Raw genomic sequence first — 21,422 nt, 5'->3', positions numbered from 1 at the left:
AAGCTGCCCTGAATGGTATTCCACGGATGTCTGATAGAAAATAAAAAGTGGCTTTTTTTGAGGAGGTAAATGTGTTTATCGATATATAATGTGCAAATGTCACGTGTCCGTATAGCGATAGCAAAAACGCTTGTGACTCCAAGTGGCGACTTCTTCTACTTCAAGTTGACATTTATACACATTAGTCGTGGAAGGAAAATCTTTGCTTCCGCTAAATTTATTTTCATAGCAAAACGCAATGCGCTCGTATCCGCACGTTTAACCATTTGAAGAAGTGAAAGAAAACTGATGATTTGCTCATACAAGTCTGCTCTAGATTTTCCCTCCGGTTTATTGCAACATTTCTATTAATATCTTGAAAATGTTCTTTTTTATTTGTTTGACTAACCGGAAATGCCTACCTGCTTCTGCTAACTTCACGGAGAGCGAGCAGTGCTGTGACAACTTCTTAAAAAAAAAGTAAGAGAACTCACCATGCCAGCTTTGCGTCTGCACTTGACTGTGCTTTTGTCGCTTCTTTGTATTTCCCCGGTGCTCATCTCCTGCTGGGCCGCTGCGTACACCAGCACCGCACGGCCTGAAACCACCTCCACCAAGTCGGGCTCTTTTCCAGCAGCGCCCGCCGACAGCAGTCGGGCTCCGAAGTCTACCAGTCGAAAAGCTCCGAGTAAGGAGCCAGAAACCCCTTTACCCTTAGGTAAAAATCGATTTTAAAAAGCAAGTTGTTACGTTTCATGTATTATTTTATGACCGTTCTGCTGTCATTCCACCTCATACTTTTTAATGTCTTGTATAGAAATAGTTGGGTCTCTGGCGTTTAAATTAAATAACTACATCAATCTTGGGTTAAATGCCAGTTTCAAAAACGTAGCTGTGAGTGCATCATTTGGAATTTCCCCAGATTGTGACATCACAGTGGGGCTTATTTACATAATAACTACCTTGGGCGAAAATTGTTTTTTGGACAATGGAGGCTTATTGTCACCATGAGCTGCGCAGGATGTGAGCAAATGTAGCTTGTGATTACAGAATTACACCAGTACCTAACAAAGACAATTATCCTTAATTATTTCTGTTCAACGCTTTTGTACAAATTTTACAATTTAGATACAATATAAGCATTGTCTCTCTCCTCACACTCATTAGTGTGCTTCAGGTTTCATGTCAATAAAATGAACACTAAACATTGGTATGGTTTCTACTGGATATATTCCCTGCATAAATCTGCCAGTAGAGAGAGGTTTTACTTGCAGTACGGCTGGTAGTCATTAAAGAAATGTTGATTCCACTTGACCTTTAGTTTATTAGTGCGCTTCTGTTTGTTTCTTAATGTGAGTGTAATATCTGGTCTAACCTCTGCTCATTTAATCTTAAGAGCAGTTGTTTGCACTTTATTCTTCAGATTAATGTTGGAACAACACTTTTTTCCCCCTGTAAAATAATATTTTTTTCCAAGAAAAAAAATGAACAACTGTTTTTCTTATTTGCAATTTGAAGGGGAAGTTAACCCCAAAAAATTCTTTCCCGGAATATTATCTTTGCAGTCACACTTGTCTGACCATGGCATTCTGGTTAATATTGCGTTTGTGGAATAAGAGTTATACACCAAATGCGAGGTAAGCTTGAGCCACCATGTTTTGAGTAATAAATCTACTTTAAGAATATGTCATAGTTAGACCCATAGCAACACCCTAACAACGAAAAAGCTTTTGTTCGGAAATCGCCGATATACTTCGGGAATGACATCAATCGCAGAACCACAAGCTGCCAGCCGCTATTGTACTGCATTTTTGATTGTTCGGTGAGCTGCTCAACTGATTCTGTTTTTGCGTCATTCGGCGAAATGCCTCAGAACTTCACAGTTGCTCAGGGCTCAGATAACGACCAATCATGCTCTGCTTCAGAAAACATGTGAACACAGTGGCCGACCTCTGAGATGTACAAAAACGGGTGGATTTTGTTGTTGAATTTGTTTTCTACAAACACAATACTAATCAGAATGCCATGTTTCGACTAGTGAAGGCGAATAGAACATAATATTGCAGGACATCTTATCTTGTCTTATCTTAAATACGTTTTTGGGTTGATTTCCTCCTTAAACATTTTTTTCTATTGGAAAAGGTGCCGCTTTTAAAAAAAAAAAAATGGCAACTTTTAGTTCTTGGGAAAATAATGCAACTTTTTTCCCTTTTTTAATAACAGAAGAAACCCTTTTCTATTAAAAAAAACATACAAATTCCTGTATTGGAAAAATGTGGAGCTTTGTTTTGAGGAAATTATGCTGCTCAAAAACATCAAATAAAAGGCTTAGATGTGTGCTGTAAAAGAATTTGTCCAATTCGTGATCCAAATAAATGCATACCGCACACTCTTTGTAGAGAGGAAGCCCATCAAGAGCGGGAAGACAGCAAAGAAGTCCAAAAGTGTCCTCAAGAAACTAAACGTTGCCTCCCAGAGGCCAAAAGTTGTTCAGAAATCCAAAGCCAGCCAGCCTGTTGCCAAGGAAACGGCAACACGTACGTATGGTGTGTTGCTGAATCTGCGACAATGTCACTGAACTCAATGAGATGTCTTTTGTTGAGTTTGAGCTGTGACAAGCATGCGTTTGACCAGCACTGTACAGCATAGAGCCTGCTCACCTGTATGGACAAAAGTATTGGGACAGTGATGGCCATCAATGTATTAAAACTTTGGAATTGTTTCCACCCTTTGTCGCAAACTTGTCGGATTTTTATATTGCAAAATTCAGCTTACAATGACATGGATTTTAGCAGTCGTGTTAATTATGACTAGACTTACACAAGTCTGAAGAAGCCGTTCCTGAAAGGATGCAGAAAGCTGTCCATTTTAGTTTGAAGCAGTCATTTTAGGGTCTTTTTCTTCAGAAGAGTTAAAAATGCCATAATTATTTTCAACTACAGAAACACAAAATAATGAATTTGCTTTTATTAGCTTTTTACTAAGGACATGCCATTTTAGGGCATATTTCATTTAATTTCACATGAATGTTTTGTCATTTAGACCAGGTTGTGATGACAATTACTCTGGGAGCTAGCCCGATACTTTTGTCCATATGTTGAACTCTGTGATACCTCCTTCATGCTTCGCTGATAACCCTCTCAGTCTCCTGCAGGACCCCTTTCAGGGTATAATCAAATCTTTTGTGGTGGTTTATGAATGGACTCTTTGCTGTCCAAATATTTCTGTGCCAAATGTCTATCAGCGCTAATTGCAGAACCGGGCCTAGATCCTGCAGGACTCCACGGTCTCAGAGAGCGAGCTATACATTTCTAAATCTCTGCTACAATGTTTGACACTCACGATAACATGCTTACACTGAAAGAAGATAATCTTGATTTTTCGGAGAATAATAGAAATAAATACATCCACGTGCAGAGCTGGGCACTTGGACCTTTTCATGCGTTCAGAGGCAATTTGGGGTATTTCACAAGTTGATTCAACACACGCACAAGGACCAATTCGTGGGCCGGACTAAAATCCACCGCCAGCCTTTGTTAATTGAACCCTTTTTTAAAATTTGTCAGCCCCGCCTCAAAAATGGGCATACGGCTGGGTCGGAGGGCCGCACCGTTCCGCCCCCGGGACGGACTGCCCAGCTCTGTCCAATTGAAATAATCCACAAAGTTCACAGCATGCGCAATCATGCAGTGAGCCTATTGCACGCGCAAAAATGTGATCAGTCCTATCGTTTGTGATTCATAACCGCCACCTTGCACAATAGACATGAGTGTGAAAGTGTCTCTTCCTCTGGACCTCATTAAAACCTTTCTTGTGTGCCAATGAAACGGCGTGGGCGTCGTCTTCAGAATGCCCTCCTCTTGGTCTGGAGTCGCTCAAGGTGAAAGACACCCAGCTGAGGGCATCGTCCTACAAGCGGCGAGGCCTCGGCCCACACCGCGGTCGACTCAACATCCAGGTGAGCGCAAACACGTCGCCTTGATGACAAGGACTCGCCGGTCACATGTTTTTGTTTTGTCGGCGCGGCAGTCGGGCATCGAGGACGGCGACATCTACGACGGAGCTTGGTGCGCCCACGAGCGCAACACGAAGCAGTGGCTGGAGGTGGACGCGCTGAGACTGACGCGCTTCACCGGCGTCATCCTGCAGGGGCGCAATTCCATCTGGAGGTCAGGAACGAGATAGAAAGAAGACAAGCTTGTGACACAATATAGCCAAGGCGTCAACATTGTCACCCCGTCAAGCAGTTCTGCATTGCAGTCAGTTATATTTGTTCAAGTAGTAGCAGTCTTAGCCTTACAAGAAAAGTCATACATTTATGAGTTGCGGGCCACCTAAAATGAGGTTGCGGGCCAGATCTGGCCCCCGGGCCTTGAGTTTGACACATGTGATCTTAAAGGAATAAAGAAATAAACATAATTTTACTAAATTCACCCGCCCCTCCCCCAAGAAATCCAATGTTTTAATACGATTAAAGTTGTGTTTTTAGTTATTTTTTCTGAGAGAGGTACATAAAAAAGCTTAACTGCCCAAGAATTAGAAAAATATGTAAATGTCAACGTACCGAGGTCAAACTTGTATTTTTGAGTTAAAAGTAATAATTTAATCAGAAATAAATCAGATTTTTTCAAGAAAAAAACATTCCTGTAATTGCTTATTTTTTTAAAGTTCTCATTTTAAAAAATGAAAGTAAAGAAAAAAGTATTTCTATGTAAAAGTCAGATATGTGTTATTTTTGTATTTTTTTTAAGTCTTAATTTTATGACTTCTTTTAAAAGGAAAAAGTTCCATGAGATGAATGTTTTTTTCCCCCGAGAACATCAAAAAAAAAAAAAGAGTGGTATTTTTCCAAGTAAAAAAAAAAAAGTAAAAAATGTAAACTTAAAATCTGTTGAGAGAAAAAAATGTTCAAGTTGAAGACCAGATTTGTGCTTTTAGGTGCTTTTCAACCATTTTGACGACAATGCTTGCTTGTTGTGCAGTTGGGACGTGGTTTACACATACAAGGTGCAGTTCAGTAACGACTCGCTACTGTGGACAGCGTGCATGAATGGCACTCAAGAGGCAGTAAGTGTCTACCACCGCCTCCTCTTGTCTTGTCACTCCACCGCATCTCAGTCCAGATGTGCTCGTGTGCGTGCGCAGGTCTTCCAAGGCAACCGTGATGCGGAGACGCCGGTGCTGGCCGTCTTCAACACGTCCACGGTGGCGCGCTACATCCGGATCAACCCGCAGACGTGGTACCAGAACGGGACGCAGGGACACATCTGTCTCAGGGCTGAGGTGCTGGGATGCACACTGCCAGGTAATGTCGTAATTACAAGAGCATTTATCAAACATTACAACAAACAATACATAATTATTGAATCATTAAATTATTAAATTAATTAATTAATTAAATTAATAATAAATGCACAAATTACGACAGTTATGATAATATAATTGGAAATGGTAGAAATAACAAGGATATTCCAGCAGGTCCGAAAAACAAAAACATTTTCTTTTAAAAACCCCAAGAATTTTTCAGAAAATGCTTACAGACATTCATTAGATATTCCCTACGGGGAGCGGGAGGAAATGTGGGGAAAAAAATCTCGGCAATCGTAAAATACCCAAAAGTCAAATACAGCTCCCAGCGCACTTTAGACTTCATTTTAAGACAATTCTATTCTTCTTTAAATCTTCTCCTCCACCCCTACGCACCTGCCCACTGCCTCAGGTCTGTGGACCCTGAGGTGCCGAGGACTAAGTGCAGCCTCAGTGCGCCTTTTCTGTCCTTGCCGTCCTTCCTGATGGAATGACCCATTGAAAGCCCCATCTCTGTCCACTTCTAAAACTCGTTTGAAGACGCATTTTTATTCTTTAGCTTTCAGCTCGACATGAAACTGCCGCTGTTCTGTTCTGTTCTGTCTTCTGGTATCTATTGTGTATGTGTTTAGGTGTTTTAGTTTGTGGTCTAATTTCCTGCTAATTTATATTACACCAATTGGACAGTGCCCCTGCGGCCCCCACCCTCTCTTGTTCCGCCAGTGGCTCCCACATTCCCAAAACATGTTTGACATGTTAAAACATGCACAACTGGTTAGCACAATGGCCTCACAATGCAGAGGTCGTGGGTTCGATTCCGGCTCATACATGTTCTCCCCGTCCTCCCACATTCCAAAAACATGCGTGGCAGGTTGATTGGACACTCTAAATTCCCCTTCGGTATGAGTGTGAGCGCATATAGTTGTTTGTCTACATGTGCCCTGCGATTCAAGGTGTCCCCTGCCTACTGCCCGAAAATAGCTGGGATCGGTTCAAGTACCTCCCGCGAGGAGGAGAAGCGGTACAGATAATGGATGGATGGATGAATTCAAAATGAGAGTGAATGATTTTTTTTTTTAATTAATAAGAAGTTTGACAAATTGTACATGCACTTTAATTTTTTAAATGTGATTTAATATAGGTTCATTCTAATTTCGTTGAACTTAATATCATTCAAAACATAAATTATTCTTTTTTAAATTAAGATAAGATCATTAAGATTAATTAAGTTGTATATATTTTACATGGACAATCATTTTCGTTTATTTTTTTTTTTTAAATCTCATTTGTACGAATGACCTGGTCGAACAGTCGTCTTTAAAAACGTTCACTGTGACCTTTGAGCCACCAAAGTTTGCCCTTGACATCTGCTCGTGTTGCAGATCCCAACGTGGCGTACCTGTGGCAGCAGATGCAAGTCACCAGGGACAAACTGGACTTCAGGCACCACAACTACAAGGAGATGAGGAAGGTGAGGCAGGAGAAAAACGGAGGGGGGCGGTTCCACAACACACTCCTGTTCCCTTCCTACCACAAAACAAATATTGTGAGAAGTTTGAGTGCGGCCGGCGGCGCGCGAGCGGCGGTCACAAGGCAAACATTCACACTCTGCTGGCCGGGCTCCTGACATCACACCAAAAATGATTTCAACTCAAATTTAATACTGCAATTTAACACTTTACAAGGGATTAGTAGCACCCCCCTGACCGATACATTGGAACTATGACAGCCTTCTGATGCTGTGGAAGCTCTTTGCAGACCATAGCTTGTGCTCTAAGATATGACAAGATGAGGTGTCAGGAAAAGCCAACTAAAACAGCCGAACTTGATTTGAGGTTAATCAGACTTACAAATAACTGAGATGATGAATGATATGTGCTGAATGATATTTTGTTACAAAAATCACTGAATTCCTACTGGTTCCGACGATAACACTGGTTTTTTAAAATATTTTTTAAGAATCCAGCGTGCAATATTCTCAGTATTACACTCGCTCTGTCGGGGCATCAAGACACTGGCCAACATCTAAGCATACATAATTTTCTTGCCCTGATTTGGTACTGGCCTCTGACTTGCTATCTTTTCTTCTCTGATGTAGAAGGACCGCCTTGAGCAATGTCTCCCATCTAGGGGGAAACACTGTTATTACAACTTGAAATTGAACAGCTACTGTAAATGTTTTTTTTTTAAGATCGTGGGTTGTCAAATATTGCCCAATATGGACAGACGCTTGTTTTGTGTTGTGCTCATTCACGCAGATATCAGGCTGCCCACTACACAGCCCGTTTTCCTCCTCAGTTTATCCAGACGAGATGCGTTCCTTTTCTTATCCTTTTCTTCGGTTGACAGATGCATGTGATGCTTTGTTTTTTACAGTTGATGAAGGCAGTGAATGAGGCATGCTCTGACATTACCCGCGTGTACAGCATCGGTAAGAGCTACACTGGCCTACAGCTGCTCGTCATGGAGATCTCGGATAACCCCGGAACACACCAACTGGGTGAGCGTTAGCTTGACGGCTAGCTTGTCAGTCAATCGGGAATCCATCCTGAAATTTCAAAGTTTGAAATCAGACTCCACAAACACAAGTTAGGCTTGCATTTAAATGGAAAGTTCCCCTCGTGAAGTAATTCTATATATATATATATTTTTTTAAAGGATGCTTCATTGACATTAACATTGCTACTCTTGTCCACTTCAACCTGTGAAAGTAGAAAAGCGTTCTGCTCAATAGTTTGGATTAATTAACATCAAAAGTAAGCTCATGTGATCACCGACCACAAAATCCAAAATACCGTGCCATACCATTGTACCGATCGTACCATGTGGTGAGCGTGGCCATATTCTTAATAAAAGGTGTTTTTCAAGTTGTCTCTTATTTCCCAATTTCTCTAAAATTAATGGATAAAAAAAGAAAATAACTCATTTCAGTTTCCTGATTAAAAAAAACTGAGCTTGCTAGTGAAAAACGGGCCTTCTTGGATCTTGTCCTCCTTTAATGAAGAGTCATCATCTCACAAGAAAATGGAAAAATAGGGTAAAGTGCTTTTTGCAAGGAAAAAAAAGTCAGAAATTTACAGCAGTGCGAAAATTAAATTGTATAATTATGCAATATTAAAATGCTACTTTATTTTTTTAGGAAACATTTTTTGTGTTTTTGCTATATTTCCAAGATTTCCTATTCTGTCGGATTTCTAAGGTTCCTGTATATTGCATCAAAATGGAAGCTGCAACTGAAGGTGGCCTCGGTGCGTTTGCAAGTGTGTGATGAGGCACAGGAGCCACTTTGTGTCGCCATAATGCTCTCTCAATGTCCGCATGTGTGTCTTCTGGGCCGCGTGTCCAAACAGGTTTCTGTGAAACTGTGTCGCCTTTGCTCTGCACTTGCACAAATGTTGTCCTTGGCCTCCTCAGCCCCGCCCACATGCCAAACCATTTCCCGCCTTAATTGCGAAAGGCATCATGGGAGCGTGCATCCATTAAAAAAAAAAAAAAAATCCCCCCATCATAACTGAGCACAACAAAACTTCCACACATGGGACACCTTGAAAAACGTCCCTGGAGATTATTGTGGAATGTTGTGTAACTGGGAATATTTGCCACTCCCGCGTGGAAAAGGCATTCCTTACTTGACTTTTTGACAAACCTACGTTAACACACATGTTTGCAGATGTCACGAGGCCTCTCTCACGCAGAGAACCTGTAAAATGGCAGCAGCAGAATCTTTAAAGGACTCATGACAGAGCCTTCCAGACAGTACACGACAAATTGGGAAACAACAACTGTGTGCGCTTTCACAGGCACACTAAGACTGCTACTTGATTCCCACAACGTGTAATCAATTTGCTCATGTTGCGTTCATTTCTTTTGGAGCCGATCCATTAGCATTAGCGCTGTCAAAATATTCAAGGTTTTGGTTTGCTTCTTAGAAAAAAGACAATCCTATGAGAATGACGAAGTGCTTATAATTATGAGAATAAATAAACCATAATGTGATGAGGAAAATATTGAATTTAAATTAAATGAATGCTATTCATATTTTTTATTTTAAATTCTGTATTTTAAGAGAATAGTTTTTTTTTTCAGTAATATGTTGGAATATTACTCCAAAATAAATCGTAATATTCTGACAAAGTTTTGAGAGATAAAACTCATTACAATATTCAAGTTGTAATGTGATGAGAATGAAGTGGGATTTTTTTGGTTTGTTGCAGGGGAACCGGAGTTCCGCTATGTGGCAGGAATGCACGGGAACGAGGTCTTGGGTCGCGAGCTCCTTCTCAACTTGATGCAGTTCATGTGTCGCGAGTACAAGCGCGGAAACCAGCGCATTGTCCGCCTGGTCCAAGACACTCGCATCCACCTGCTGCCCTCCATGAACCCCGACGGATACGAGATGGCCTTCAAAAAGGTTCGGCCCATCTTGCCTTTGAGGTGGCATCATTTGCAATTTTTTTTCCCACATTCACAAAGGAAAAAAACGAGTTACTTTTTTAAATCTAAATCTGAATATCATAATATCAAAGTAATGTTTTTCGGAGAAAATGTCATAGACTTATCTGGCAAAATAAATTGTTGTCTTACTTGATTTAAATCACATTCTTTTTAAGAATAAAAATTAATCTTGCAAAATTTATAAATTGTATTTTTTCCAGAAAAACAATCTGTTTTTTAAAAAAAAATCAATTCTTAATATTTTATAAAAAGGTAACATTATGAGAATAAGTTCAAATTTTTCTGAAAAATATGAAAAAACATTTTTTTAAAATGATTAATAGAATTGTGATTTTTTTTTCCCCAAGAAAAAAATAAATACTAAATTGAAGTTGGAATTTCTTGGGGGAAAACATCATAATCTAACAACAGTGAAATAGTCATTTTCGTCAAATTAGCACAAACTTTAAGTGGTATTTTTTCAAGATGTTAAATTCATGTTTCTGAGGAAAACGTTGTCATTTTGCAAGCCAAAATCTAGCAAGGGTTAATGCGCGTATATTTTTGAGTGAAAAGTCAATCTTATCATAACAAACTTTTAAGTATTACAAGAATAAAATAAATAAAAAACGTTGAGTTGTTCCCTGCAGGGCTCGGAATTGTCCGGGTGGACTCTGGGCCGGTACAGTTACGAAGGCATCGACATGAACCACAACTTTGCCGACCTCAACTCAATCATGTGGACTGCCTTAGAGCTGGAGACGAACCGCTCCAAACTCATCAACCATTACTTCCCCATTCCCGAGCATTACACCTCGGAGGATGCCTTTGTACGTACTTTTTCTCCCCTCGTCCTCGCCATCATCTTGCCATAATTCAATATCTGTGTGGTACAGGTGGCGTCCGAGACCAGAGCCGTCATCAGCTGGATGAATCAGATCCCGTTTGTGCTCGGCGCCAACCTTCACGGCGGAGAGCTGGTGGTCACGTACCCGTTTGACATGACCCGCGACTGGGCGCCACGAGAGCACACGCCAACCCCGGACGAGAGCTTCTTCCGATGGCTGGCCGTCGCCTACGCCAGCACCAATCAGGTGACTCTTCAGCCAAACCTTACCTACCTTCTAGATTTTTTCTTTTGTTCTCCTGGTAGTCGTGTTAGAAATTAGAAATACGTAAATGCCTACCAAACGACAAGTTGCTGAGTGTAGCTGGCTTCAAGGACAGAATTTTCCCCAAATTATGACGAGAGTTTCTTGTTTGACCCTCTTTCTAATTTGTACTTTGATTGCTTTCTGCAATCCATTGTGGGAGCTGACCGTGTGCGCCTGAATAAATTGTGACCTTTATTTGTGAATTACACGTCTATTGCTCCACACTTTCTTTTGCTTGCTTCCTATTTAGTTTCCAGTTTGATTCCTTCCGCAACCCATTTTGGTAGATGACTTTCTCGCGGAGGCTTCCAACAAAACAAAACCTCTTGACTCTCGAATGTTGCAGGTGATGTCCAACTCCGACCGACGGCCGTGCCACAATAAGGACTTCATCCGCTACAACAACATCATCAACGGTGCTGACTGGCACAACGTACCTGGAAGTAAGAGCAAGACCTCTTTATTTTGAGCAATACGGCACACGTGTTAATATTTGATGTGTGTGTCTGAAGGCATGAACGACTTCAGCTACCTGCACACAAACTGCTTTGAGGTGACGGTGGAGTTGTCCTGCGACAAGTTCCCCCATGCCAGCGAGCTTCCCATCGAGTGGGAGAACAACCGAGAGTCTCTGCTAGTCTACATGGAGCAGGTGCTCGAGTGCAGATTACTCCACGAAGTCCAAAAAAACGAGAAGCTTACGCCACACTCTGCCACATTGCACAATTTATGCAATCGCTCCTCTCGCCGAATGCTTGTGATAACCGACGTGCGACATTACGATGACCACGCCTGCCACATTGTACAATCAAAATGTACAGAATGACAAGAAATAATCCAAAAAGTCACAGGCAGTCCTACGTGACAAATGCATAATAACGACCACCTTGCCCAAAACTCTTGACGTGTTCCAGGTGCACCGGGGCATCAAAGGTGTGGTGCGGGACAAAGACACGGAGAAGGGAATCTCCAATGCCATCATTCAAGTAGAAGACAACGACCATCACATCCGATCAGGTAGTGTCACTCATCTGTCAATCAAATGTCAAGTCTTTAATTTACACTGACATTTTTCATTGCATTGTTTTATATTATGGGCTAGAAGAGGTTTTTGTTTATATGCATTAGTATTATTGTACTTAATTAGGTTCCATTTGATGGTGTTTGATCATTTGCTGTTGAGATGTCCAGTTTTCATGGTGGTCCTTGAATGCACCTCATACATTGTTAAAAGTAAAACTAAAAGTTTCTTTCCCTCCTGTTGTGGCTGCATGTCTAGTTTAGTTTGCCAGTATTCCCGAACAAATATTATTTGTAAATACCAAAAGGTGAGTTTATTAACTTAATCCCATTTGTGTAAGTGCTCATGTGCTGTTTGCCCATATCTGATCTCACGTGTCCATGTTATTTAGTTTGGTATTCTAGCTAAGACTACTGAGGACCCTTCATGTGACGGTGGTTTGTTTGTGTTGAATAATTTAACTACTGAATACAGTCATTTCTTTAAGATGAGCTCACAATGGTGGACATGCTAGAAGCACAGTGTTACTCTGTTGTGATTCGCTTTAAGTTTTTTACCGCCATCTTGTGGCATCTTTACCCAATGGCCCACATGCACAGGAGCACGTTCAGGATTTTTCGGTGTTAAAGGCTACGGATATTCGGTCTTTGTTTTTATCAATCTACTGGGACACCCTCTGAATCAAAAAGTACACTCATTCTTTAAAATGGGTGTTCACGTGGGTCTATGCAAAAACACATTTACCAGTGAGCCGGAGGAGACGGAACGTTTATACATTCGGCAAGACAATTTCACTATCGCAAAAATTAACAGATAAGGCTCTGTCCGTCTCTCTCGCCATTTCTCAGAAACTCTTTTTCCCCACCATCTTCTATTTGTGTTGTTCCCGTACAGCCGCCGGTGGAGACTACTGGCGCCTGCTGAATCCCGGCGAGTACCGCGTGACGGCCAGCGCCGCCGGTTACCAGCCATCCTCACACACCTGCCAAGTCATGTACGACTACTTCCCCACCATCTGCGACTTCCGCCTGGCCAAGGAGCCCCGGATGAAGGTCAAGGAGACAGAGCAGGACAAAGGCGAGCAGCTCACAAGGCAAATGCGGCTGCCGCTGCGGCAGCGTCGACTGCGTAAACTGCGGCTGGCCGGCAGACGTGCAAAAACCATGTGAGGATGACCATACATTTTGATGACATTCAATATTACGCAGGTTTTCGTTATTCAGTGGCCGGTCTGGTTCCTATTCCCCACGCATAGCGGGGGTCAACTGTAAATATATTGCGAAAAAGAAAAAAACTTCCTTTTAAGTCCCCTAAACATCCCAATGTAGCAATTTTCTTGAAAATTAGATGTAATTAATGACATTTTTCTATTATTTTTTTTTCCATTTGTTCATAAAATACATATTTGTATAGAACTCACAATAAAATGAAATAAAAATCAATATAAAAATGTAACAAATATCCAGTTTCAGGAAAAATAATTTGATTCATGAAGTTATAAGGATGTGTTTGTGTTACTAGTAGTTGAATGGGCATCATATTTAACAAATTGATTTAAATTGTGTTGTACGGTTTTTATTTTTCAAATTGTGACTTTAGGTGGTGTGTAAAATAGTGACATCCAGATTAAATCCCTTGAACAACTTGTATTTTAACCCAGGCATTGTTTTTACAAATTAAGATTTACATACTATGTTTTGAATGACAAGTACATGAGTTGACCTTATCAATAAATTTCTATATAAACTTTATTATTTAAGGATCTAACGTATTGGTTAAGCCAAGTTGGTCCATTTTTCACGAACAAGCTTATTGTAGGAGCCACAAGTGTTCTGTCAGTTCTGATTAAATATGCAATATTATTTTTTACCACTTGGTAGTGCATATAAGGGTAACTCAGGAGTAGGGCTGAACGATTGATCGTTTTGGGACCGAAATCGCGATCTTAGACAACTTGATTTCATGATCGTTAAATGCTGCGGTTTGTGCCCATGTTCACGAAGCAGGTCACACAAACCAGCGGCTTACTGATTTAAAAAAAAATAATAATAAAGCTCAGTTCAACCCTACTCAGGAGCATTTTTGGTGTCAACAGGCCTTTGAGCCACACTGTTCCAAACAGCCACCAGCAGCAATCAAGAGGAAAAGCAAGCAGTGGCAGCAGCAAGCGGGAGCAGCCATAGCCGGCAGAATCAGAAGCAACAGCACCAGGAACAATAGGACTCAGCAATCAAAAACAGACGACAATAACACTTCAAGATAAACTGCCGCGTAGGTTCACTCCACGCCTTTGAACGAACGAGGCAAGTGAAAACTACGAAGGGTGGAATTTTGCCGTAATATTCAGGAGGAACAGTGCTAAAGTGCCAGTGAAAAATAACATCACACTACAAAGGACAACAAATGAGCCAAGATGGATCAACAGAATGTTTGTTTCACTCCCAGCACTGATTGACAGGTGATTGGAAACACCTGCAGCTCTAGTAGGTGAGTTGGAAGCTGGCTGACAATGAACAATTATGTCTGACAGTAATGGTGATGTCCAGCCACATGATCGCAACATGGAGCCTGGAAAGTCCAGAGGGACGCTTTCCTGCATGCTTTCAATCTCTGCCAGCTGCAACCCACCTGATTCAAATGATCAGCTCATCAGCAAGTATCCTGCTCATTTGGATCAGGTGTGTTGCAGCCGGCCAGGAGTGATGGAAAATATGCAGGACACTGGCCCTCAAGGACTGAAGTTGGACACTCCAGAGCTAAAGGATTGGAAATGTCAGTTAACAAATACAAGAGATCAAGAGGAGTGGCAGTTAAAAGGCTCCAAAAATTAAAGAACCCGTAAAGGAGCTGATGAAATTCAACGATAATGAACAATCTGTGCAATGTCATTTAGATGAATTCATTCATTTATGTGGAGAAGCATGAGCAGACCATACGTCGCTGTTGGCTTTGCAGATACCCGAGGAGGAATTTGTCAAATTGGAAGATTCATGCATGCTGTACACCAATGGCTGTCAGAAGTGAAACAGCAAACCACTCACTGTCACAGTTAAAATGAGCCACCAATAATGCATATTCAAAATGAAAGTGAATCAAATTTGAGCAAAGTTAATTCTGATGACGTTGGACGTTATGAGAGTGTGTCAAATATTTCCACACACAGCTCCACCTCAACGATATCATCTTCATCAACCTCATCTGCTCGCATGATTGCTCAGGCTGACAAAGCCGCTCTGATAGAAGATTGGAGAAAGGGCATCGGATCAAAAGACAACAAGAACAAGCTGATGTAAGAAGAGAAACTGGAACCGTGGACTAAACTGGCAGCAGCAAAAGCACAGGTACTAGAAACTATGGGATCCAAGAAAATGTTAAAAATGTCAACCAGGATGAAGTCAGAGCCACGAGGAGCTACGGCAGCTGCCACTCAAAGGAAAATGACTTCATTTAATGCAAACCTACATTTCAAACAACACAATGGAAACGTATCATTGGCAATAAAGCTTCACACCCAACCACAGGTTCTGGTAAGGAGGAAGAAAAGACGTTTGAGGGAATGGAAAGGTGAGAGAGAACAAAAGCAGAGTAAACAAAAGATAGCGGTGCGGATCAGGAGAAGGACAAGAGTGACAAAATCTCCGCTGAAAAAACTGACAAGGAAATAGATCGAATCTCCAACGACAAGAATGAGGTTGTAAAACACAAACAGAGTCTCATGCAAAGGCAAAGATCGAAAGATGTTATCGAAGCAGAACAAGGACAACAAAGGGCCTCCCAAGCCAAACTGTTTTTCAGTCTTTGTTTGGATGCACCTGCCAGGGCAACAGGTCCAAGAGGTGAGATGTGGGTGAGTATTGTCTTCGATCTTGTGAGCTCTGCTGAGGCACGGGTTGGTGTAGATGTCCGACAGGGAGGGGAGAGGCTCTCTATTGTGAAGCCACCGCAAATCTGCGGTCGCAGTTGAGCTTCACAAGCCAGCTGCAGTGCAGTAATACAGTATTGTTTTGTCATCATCTGTGATTTTGAATATGGGCTTCATCTTGCGCCATTTACCCGTGTGAATAAAATATGTCAATGTCACCAGCAATAATATATTATTCATAACATTTTTAGATTGAGTCTTCAGAAAGAAAACCAAGAAGAATGTTGTCCCATTCCAAACTGTTTATTAGTTGGATTCTTGAAGATAGTCAGTCCCAAAATTCATCCCAGAATGTCAGTAGAACAGATGCTCTGTAGTTTCGATGTCCTTTTCACAAAAAAAAAAAAACAAGTGTTTTATTCAATAGTAAATATTTTCCTTTCTGGTTCACTGTTCATGTGTAATTCTTTTTTAGGATTGACAGGGAGTTACAGATATTCAGTTCTAATTTTTTCACTAGGTGCAGGGAATTTTTGGATGATTAGGAATTATTTGGTTTCACGTGGGATAAGTGATTGGTTTTGTTTGTTTGTTTTGCTGTAAAATTTGCAATATTGAAAAGTTAGGAGCTGGCAAACCTACCAGGTCCACGTTCTCAATCAGGTGCTTCATCGCTTGAGGAATTGCGTTCAAAATCTTTTTAAATTCTGGTCATTGACATGAGATATTGGGAAAGGCCTAAAAGTTTCCCGACCAGTTGCAGCCTAAATTGACGTTCCCATTTTTTAACGGGAATGCTCCGTTCTGACTGTAACTGTTAATGTGACCAATTTGACTGTTATGGAAATTTGTTTATTTTTAAGAATACAAATTACATTAAAATTAATTTAGTTAAAAGCTAAATAAAACAGGATGGCAAATCTAAGAGAATAAGCGATTCAAACAAATTATATAGATATACAATTGTTGTAAAACATTTACTAAACCATTTGAGTTGTGTTATTTAATAACGTTGATGTATAGATTTTATTTTGAAAGTTTATGATCACATAACTTAAGTTGGTTACGAGAGTACTGTGGAATTCTGGGAGTTTGTAGAGACGCGGGTAGATTTACGAAAGCAGGAACGTACCATACAACCGCAGAGCGATATATACATTGTGTTCAGGAGGCGCACACGGTAATTGTACTTTTATTCATTTTTACTTTGTTTATTGATTACATTTGGTATGATATTCTGTACATTGTTTGCATTGGACTCAATGACTCATTCGGGCTGAATGTATTTGTAGTTTTCACGGGAAAGGAAAATCTGGACATCAATCTAAATCGTGGCCTTTTTTGCTGGATCAGTGTAGCTACACTGACAGCGGGAACGCCCCCTCACACCAAGGCCCACGTCCGGTGTCGGCTGTTCTCTATGGCAGGCATCACCAAATGGCGGATCCGGACCGCGGGATGATTCGGACCGGACCCATGGCCAATCTATGATGATTTTTTTTCAGGCCGCATTCGCAAACGTTGGCGCTGCAATTCTAGTAAATACGGAAAAGGCGTCACTGATTTGAGCCAATCAAATCTTTTGTTTACGATCCACTGCCAATTGCGCACCAGACCGGAAGAGAGTGCTGCTGACAGTATGCCTTGCTTAAAAGTTAGCAAGGTCGTGTTATTTTAAATGAATGGACGGAGGAATTAATTTTCGTTCTGGCTGCAGCAGATTCAAAACCAATGTGCATCATATGCTCCGAAACCGTCGCAACATTGCGAAGCGCCACTACGAAACAAAGCACCGCCCTTTTGTGCAAAGTTATCCGCTGAAGTTTGAGGTGAGCGCACGCAAAAACATCGAACTTTGAGTGCAGTACAACAGATTTTTACATTTTCGTTTACAGCCCAGCGGTAAGCAAACGAATGTTCACTAAAAGTATCATGGATTTTGGAGAAACATAAAAAAAAAAAACATTCAGTGGTGAAGGAGTGCATAAATGCGGTTGCACAAACATCATTTAAAGAAAAACACAAAACCCAGATGTGTGAAATAATCTACCAAATCCCAATGGCCCTGACTCCGTTCCCACCCAGATTTAAGTCACTGGCAGGGTAGTCACAAACTCATTTTTCTCATTAAGAGAAGTTAAAAAAATATTCAAAAGAAAAGGTGGTGTCAAAGCTCATTTTGAATTAGTTTTTCATGAGGACAGCCATTTTTATTAATTGTGTACTGAACATGTTGACCTGGTTTACTCGGATAATTAGGCTTTCCGTTTTTTTAGGCTGATAACTCTTTGATTTAAAAAAAAAAAAAGGTAAAATATGTTAACTCAATGCTTAGCACTTGATATATTTCTGCAGGAGATATTTTACTGTTTTTCTCTGTAAGTGGCACCCTTAAATTCCTGGAGCCACATTTTCTTGAATGTGAAATAAACGCCTTATATTTGTTTGACTGGCAAAGATGTTTAATGTGAAAATTGCTAAATATTTAGTATATAAGTGCGCTCTGTTGAAAATAAATATTGAAACTATATAAAAATGTGAACATAGGCTAAACATTAAGGGAAGTTGGACTTTGGTTCGGACCTTTTAATTGGAAGAAATTTTCGTCGTGGACCTCTGTGACTTTTAATTGAATACCTCTGCTCTATGGCGTTAGATTTATGCCACAATTACGCAAGCGTAATGTCAAATTCCACAAACACAAGCAGTCACATTCAAACACGCTGTTCTTATTGTTTTAGTAATAATTTAAAAAAAAAATCTATTTTTAAATATCTTTGATTAGCATAACGTTATTGTCCCTTTAGTTCTATGTGCTTCTATAAACGTTTTTCTGTTCGTTTTATTTGTTTGATTTTTTTTTATAATCAAAAATCACTTCTCGGAGTTGTGCATTTGCGTCTTCATTATTAGATGTCGCCATGGTAGTTGTTTTGTAAAAGCGCCACGCCATTCTATTCCTATTTATAATGCACGATATGGAAAGCGCTTTGAGACAGCTCCAGCTGTTGTGAAATGCGCTATACAAATAAAGTTGTTTTGTATTTTTTATATCCCACCTCTGAGTTACGATTGGACTGTAACAGCCACTCAGAAACAGCCCTAGTGTCCGACTCCTGATTGGTTAACAATTGCGTCACAATTGTCCTGTCTGAATCGCAAGCGTGAATCAGCGTTTTGTAAACGTAGGGGAGAGAGAAGCCGGAAGCGTAAAACCTATTTTGTGCGCACACTTGGAGGGTCTTTTACACGTGAAACACATTTTATGTACGCACAAAACATGTTTTCGTACGCGGTATTTGACATTATGCTTACGTAGTTGTGGCATAAATCGCCATAAAATAGGTCGATCATGTCCCCAAGGCCCACTGCGCGACACTGTCGTGTTGGGAACTCCCCGGTTCTACCTGGATCCTTCTCATTGGTCGACTAAACGCTGATGGGCACGCCCATTGGGCGTTCTTGTGTCCTAACAGTAACGCCCCGGCTGTAGCCGGACCCTTCTCAAAAGTTTTCAAACGAGAGCCAGTTTCCCTGATCATCCAGTAGATAGCGTAATGACCATCAAGCCTTTATCCATCCAGTTCTGCACAAAGATGGATTTTCTGTTGAAATAATATACCTGTTATTCCATATTGGGATTTGATGTGGTGTAAAATTGTGGTTGGACATACATTTCCACCTTAAGAATTGTTTATGAAAGAAAGGCAATTTAATTAACAGTTTATCAACCTTGAAGTCACATCTAACCACAAATTCAATACCTCCCATTTTCTTAAATACTCACCATTAGAGAGACAAAACCAGATGCTATCAATTTCAATCAGGAAAGACTTTAACCATTTTATAGTAAGTACAGCGTTTAAGTTTTTCTAAATTGATTGCCTGAGATGCCACCTACTTTATATTCTTTAATTATATATATTTTTTTACATGTAGTGGACTTTGTTTTTCCAGATAATGTTGAATGGTAGTTGGTCTATTGCTTTTCTTAATTTCTCAGACTGCAACCAGAGAATATGCTCGATAAATCCATTTTGCTAGAAATTCAATTTTTGTTAAATATGTTGTTCCGGTTTGATAAATACAATACCACTTTATTCACCTTGTTGTAGCCAAGAATTTAGTTTGGGTTTACACTGATTGATTTTTGCTTGAATATTAAATGATTCTCTTGCAGCTGCGTCCTTAGTTGGGTTAATACCTATTTACTTTACACAAGATCTTATTGGAATATGATATGTTTCTGGGCAGTTACAGTCATGTATTGCAATAACTTTGCATTTATTACAATTAAGTGTGAAACCATTTGTCAGAGAATGTGTTAATTAATTTGAATGTTTCTGGAATCGGTTCCATCTTTTTAAGAAAAATAGTTGTGTCATCTGCAAGTTGACTGATTACAAGTTGTTCATCAAAAACTTTTTGTTTCTCCATGCTTGAATTTTTCAACATAATGGCCAAGATTCCGCCATTATGAATAGGAAAGGTGAAATATTACAGCCCTTATTTACCACAAAACGTGGCGTAGTGCTGGTTGGGAGTGTCACCGTACTTGTAGTATCTGCATAAATGTTTCAATGATCTCTCAGAATTTAGGTCCAAAGCCATATGCATGCAACACAAGTATTTTATTCAATATTAAATATTTTCCTTACTGGTTCACTGTTCATCTGTATTTCTTTTGTTTTAGGATTGACTGGGAGTTACAGATATTCAGTTCTAATTCTTTCGCTAGTTGCAGGGAATTTTTGGATGATCATCAACAACTTATCCCTGCTGCTTTCAAGCAGTCTGGAGAAGTGCAAGCGAACATCTAAAGAAATGATTGAAGCCATCGACATATACATCGCAACAACTATGCGTCCATCAGTCTATACATGAAAGGGTGTTTACCTGTTTATTTTTTTCATTATTATTTATAAACAACCCGAGTTGTCTTTTTATTATATTTTGTGCTTTTATAACAGGGGATGTTTTTGTTTTATAGCAAATTGAATTGTAACTTGTTATCTGTTCAAACTTAATAAAAAATAAAAACTTAGTTTTATGTTTTTGAGACTCTTTGTTGCTTTTTGCTATACCGAACCCGAGTAAGAGGATGTGTAGAGGTTCTGATAAAACATGGTAATTTCATTTGCAATAGATTTGTGATTAGTACATTCGTCGTCATTAATTGTTAGTCATTTCGTTGTCTTTTGTTCTTGTCTTGTTTTTTCTAATCTGCAAAAATATGCAGTCTTTTCAATTTGCCCGTATCTTATGTAAGCTCCTCGAGCTTTACTTTCATATATTTGATCTAATTTCTTTTGTAGTTGCAAAAGTCTAAGATGTTCATTGTCTGAGATTGTAGAACACAAAGTAATTGCAAGTGTGTATTTTATCATATTTTCTTCTTCAATACAGTTTATATCCTTCAGTATATCGGACAATGAACAATTAAGGTGTATACAATTATACTAGCTGGGAAATCTGTCAAGCCAATCGTCCTTAACCATATTCCAGTCTCCTCCTAAAAATAATGTTTTCTGATACATATTTCATTTGGAGTTAAAGTATCATTTATTTTATTTTACTGAGGAGACTTTTATTTTGTGCTATGCTGCAGTGACCGTAAATATTCCCCATCGATTTGAAGTAGTGTTAGAATCCAGTGGCCATTCTC

At 40.0% G+C, this 21,422-nt stretch overlaps 1 protein-coding gene across 6 annotated transcripts; it reads left to right on the top strand.

The window, feature by feature from the left end:
* Nucleotides 1–201: 201 nt before the first annotated feature.
* On the top strand, nucleotides 202–20,723 carry LOC148337992 (putative carboxypeptidase X1). Of its 6 annotated transcripts, XM_088293467.1 has the most exons (17): nucleotides 202–697; nucleotides 2,379–2,525; nucleotides 3,828–3,937; nucleotides 4,009–4,148; nucleotides 4,962–5,046; nucleotides 5,125–5,284; nucleotides 6,669–6,757; nucleotides 7,663–7,786; nucleotides 9,501–9,697; nucleotides 10,371–10,550; nucleotides 10,617–10,814; nucleotides 11,221–11,317; nucleotides 11,387–11,526; nucleotides 11,789–11,891; nucleotides 12,790–14,382; nucleotides 15,059–15,742; nucleotides 20,451–20,723. In XM_088293467.1, exons 1-15 carry the CDS (start codon nucleotides 475–477, stop codon nucleotides 13,062–13,064), a joined length of 2,268 nt encoding a protein of 755 aa, XP_088149593.1. In that variant the 5' UTR covers nucleotides 202–474; the 3' UTR covers nucleotides 13,065–14,382; nucleotides 15,059–15,742; nucleotides 20,451–20,723. The 6 variants fall into 6 exon arrangements, with proteins under 6 accessions (XP_088149593.1, XP_088149594.1, XP_088149592.1 ...); XM_088293468.1 differs by having other exon boundaries at nucleotides 2,379–2,516; nucleotides 12,790–15,742; XM_088293466.1 differs by having other exon boundaries at nucleotides 12,790–15,742; nucleotides 20,496–20,723.
* The last annotated feature ends 699 nt before the right edge of the window (nucleotides 20,724–21,422 follow it).

The sequence above is a fragment of the Idiotropiscis lumnitzeri genome, chromosome 4 (assembly GCF_059441095.1).
Source record: "Idiotropiscis lumnitzeri isolate Australia: NSW breed Sydney's pygmy pipehorse chromosome 4, RoL_Ilum_1.0, whole genome shotgun sequence".
Lineage (NCBI taxonomy): Eukaryota > Metazoa > Chordata > Actinopteri > Syngnathiformes > Syngnathidae > Idiotropiscis > Idiotropiscis lumnitzeri.
Note: the sequence above shows the minus strand (reverse complement) of the source record. Positions and strands in the feature narration are given on the sequence as shown.

Bases quoted from the DNA above. Each gene is read 5' to 3' on its own strand.
- LOC148337992 (XM_088293467.1), top strand. From the start codon at position 475: ATGCCAGCTTTGCGTCTGCACTTGACTGTGCTTTTGTCGCTTCTTTGT. The intron at 4,149-4,961 runs GTCAGGAACGAG...CTTGTTGTGCAG, and splicing joins GGGCGCAATTCCATCTGGAG to TTGGGACGTGGTTTACACAT. The intron at 5,285-6,668 runs GTAATGTCGTAA...CTCGTGTTGCAG, and splicing joins GCTGGGATGCACACTGCCAG to ATCCCAACGTGGCGTACCTG.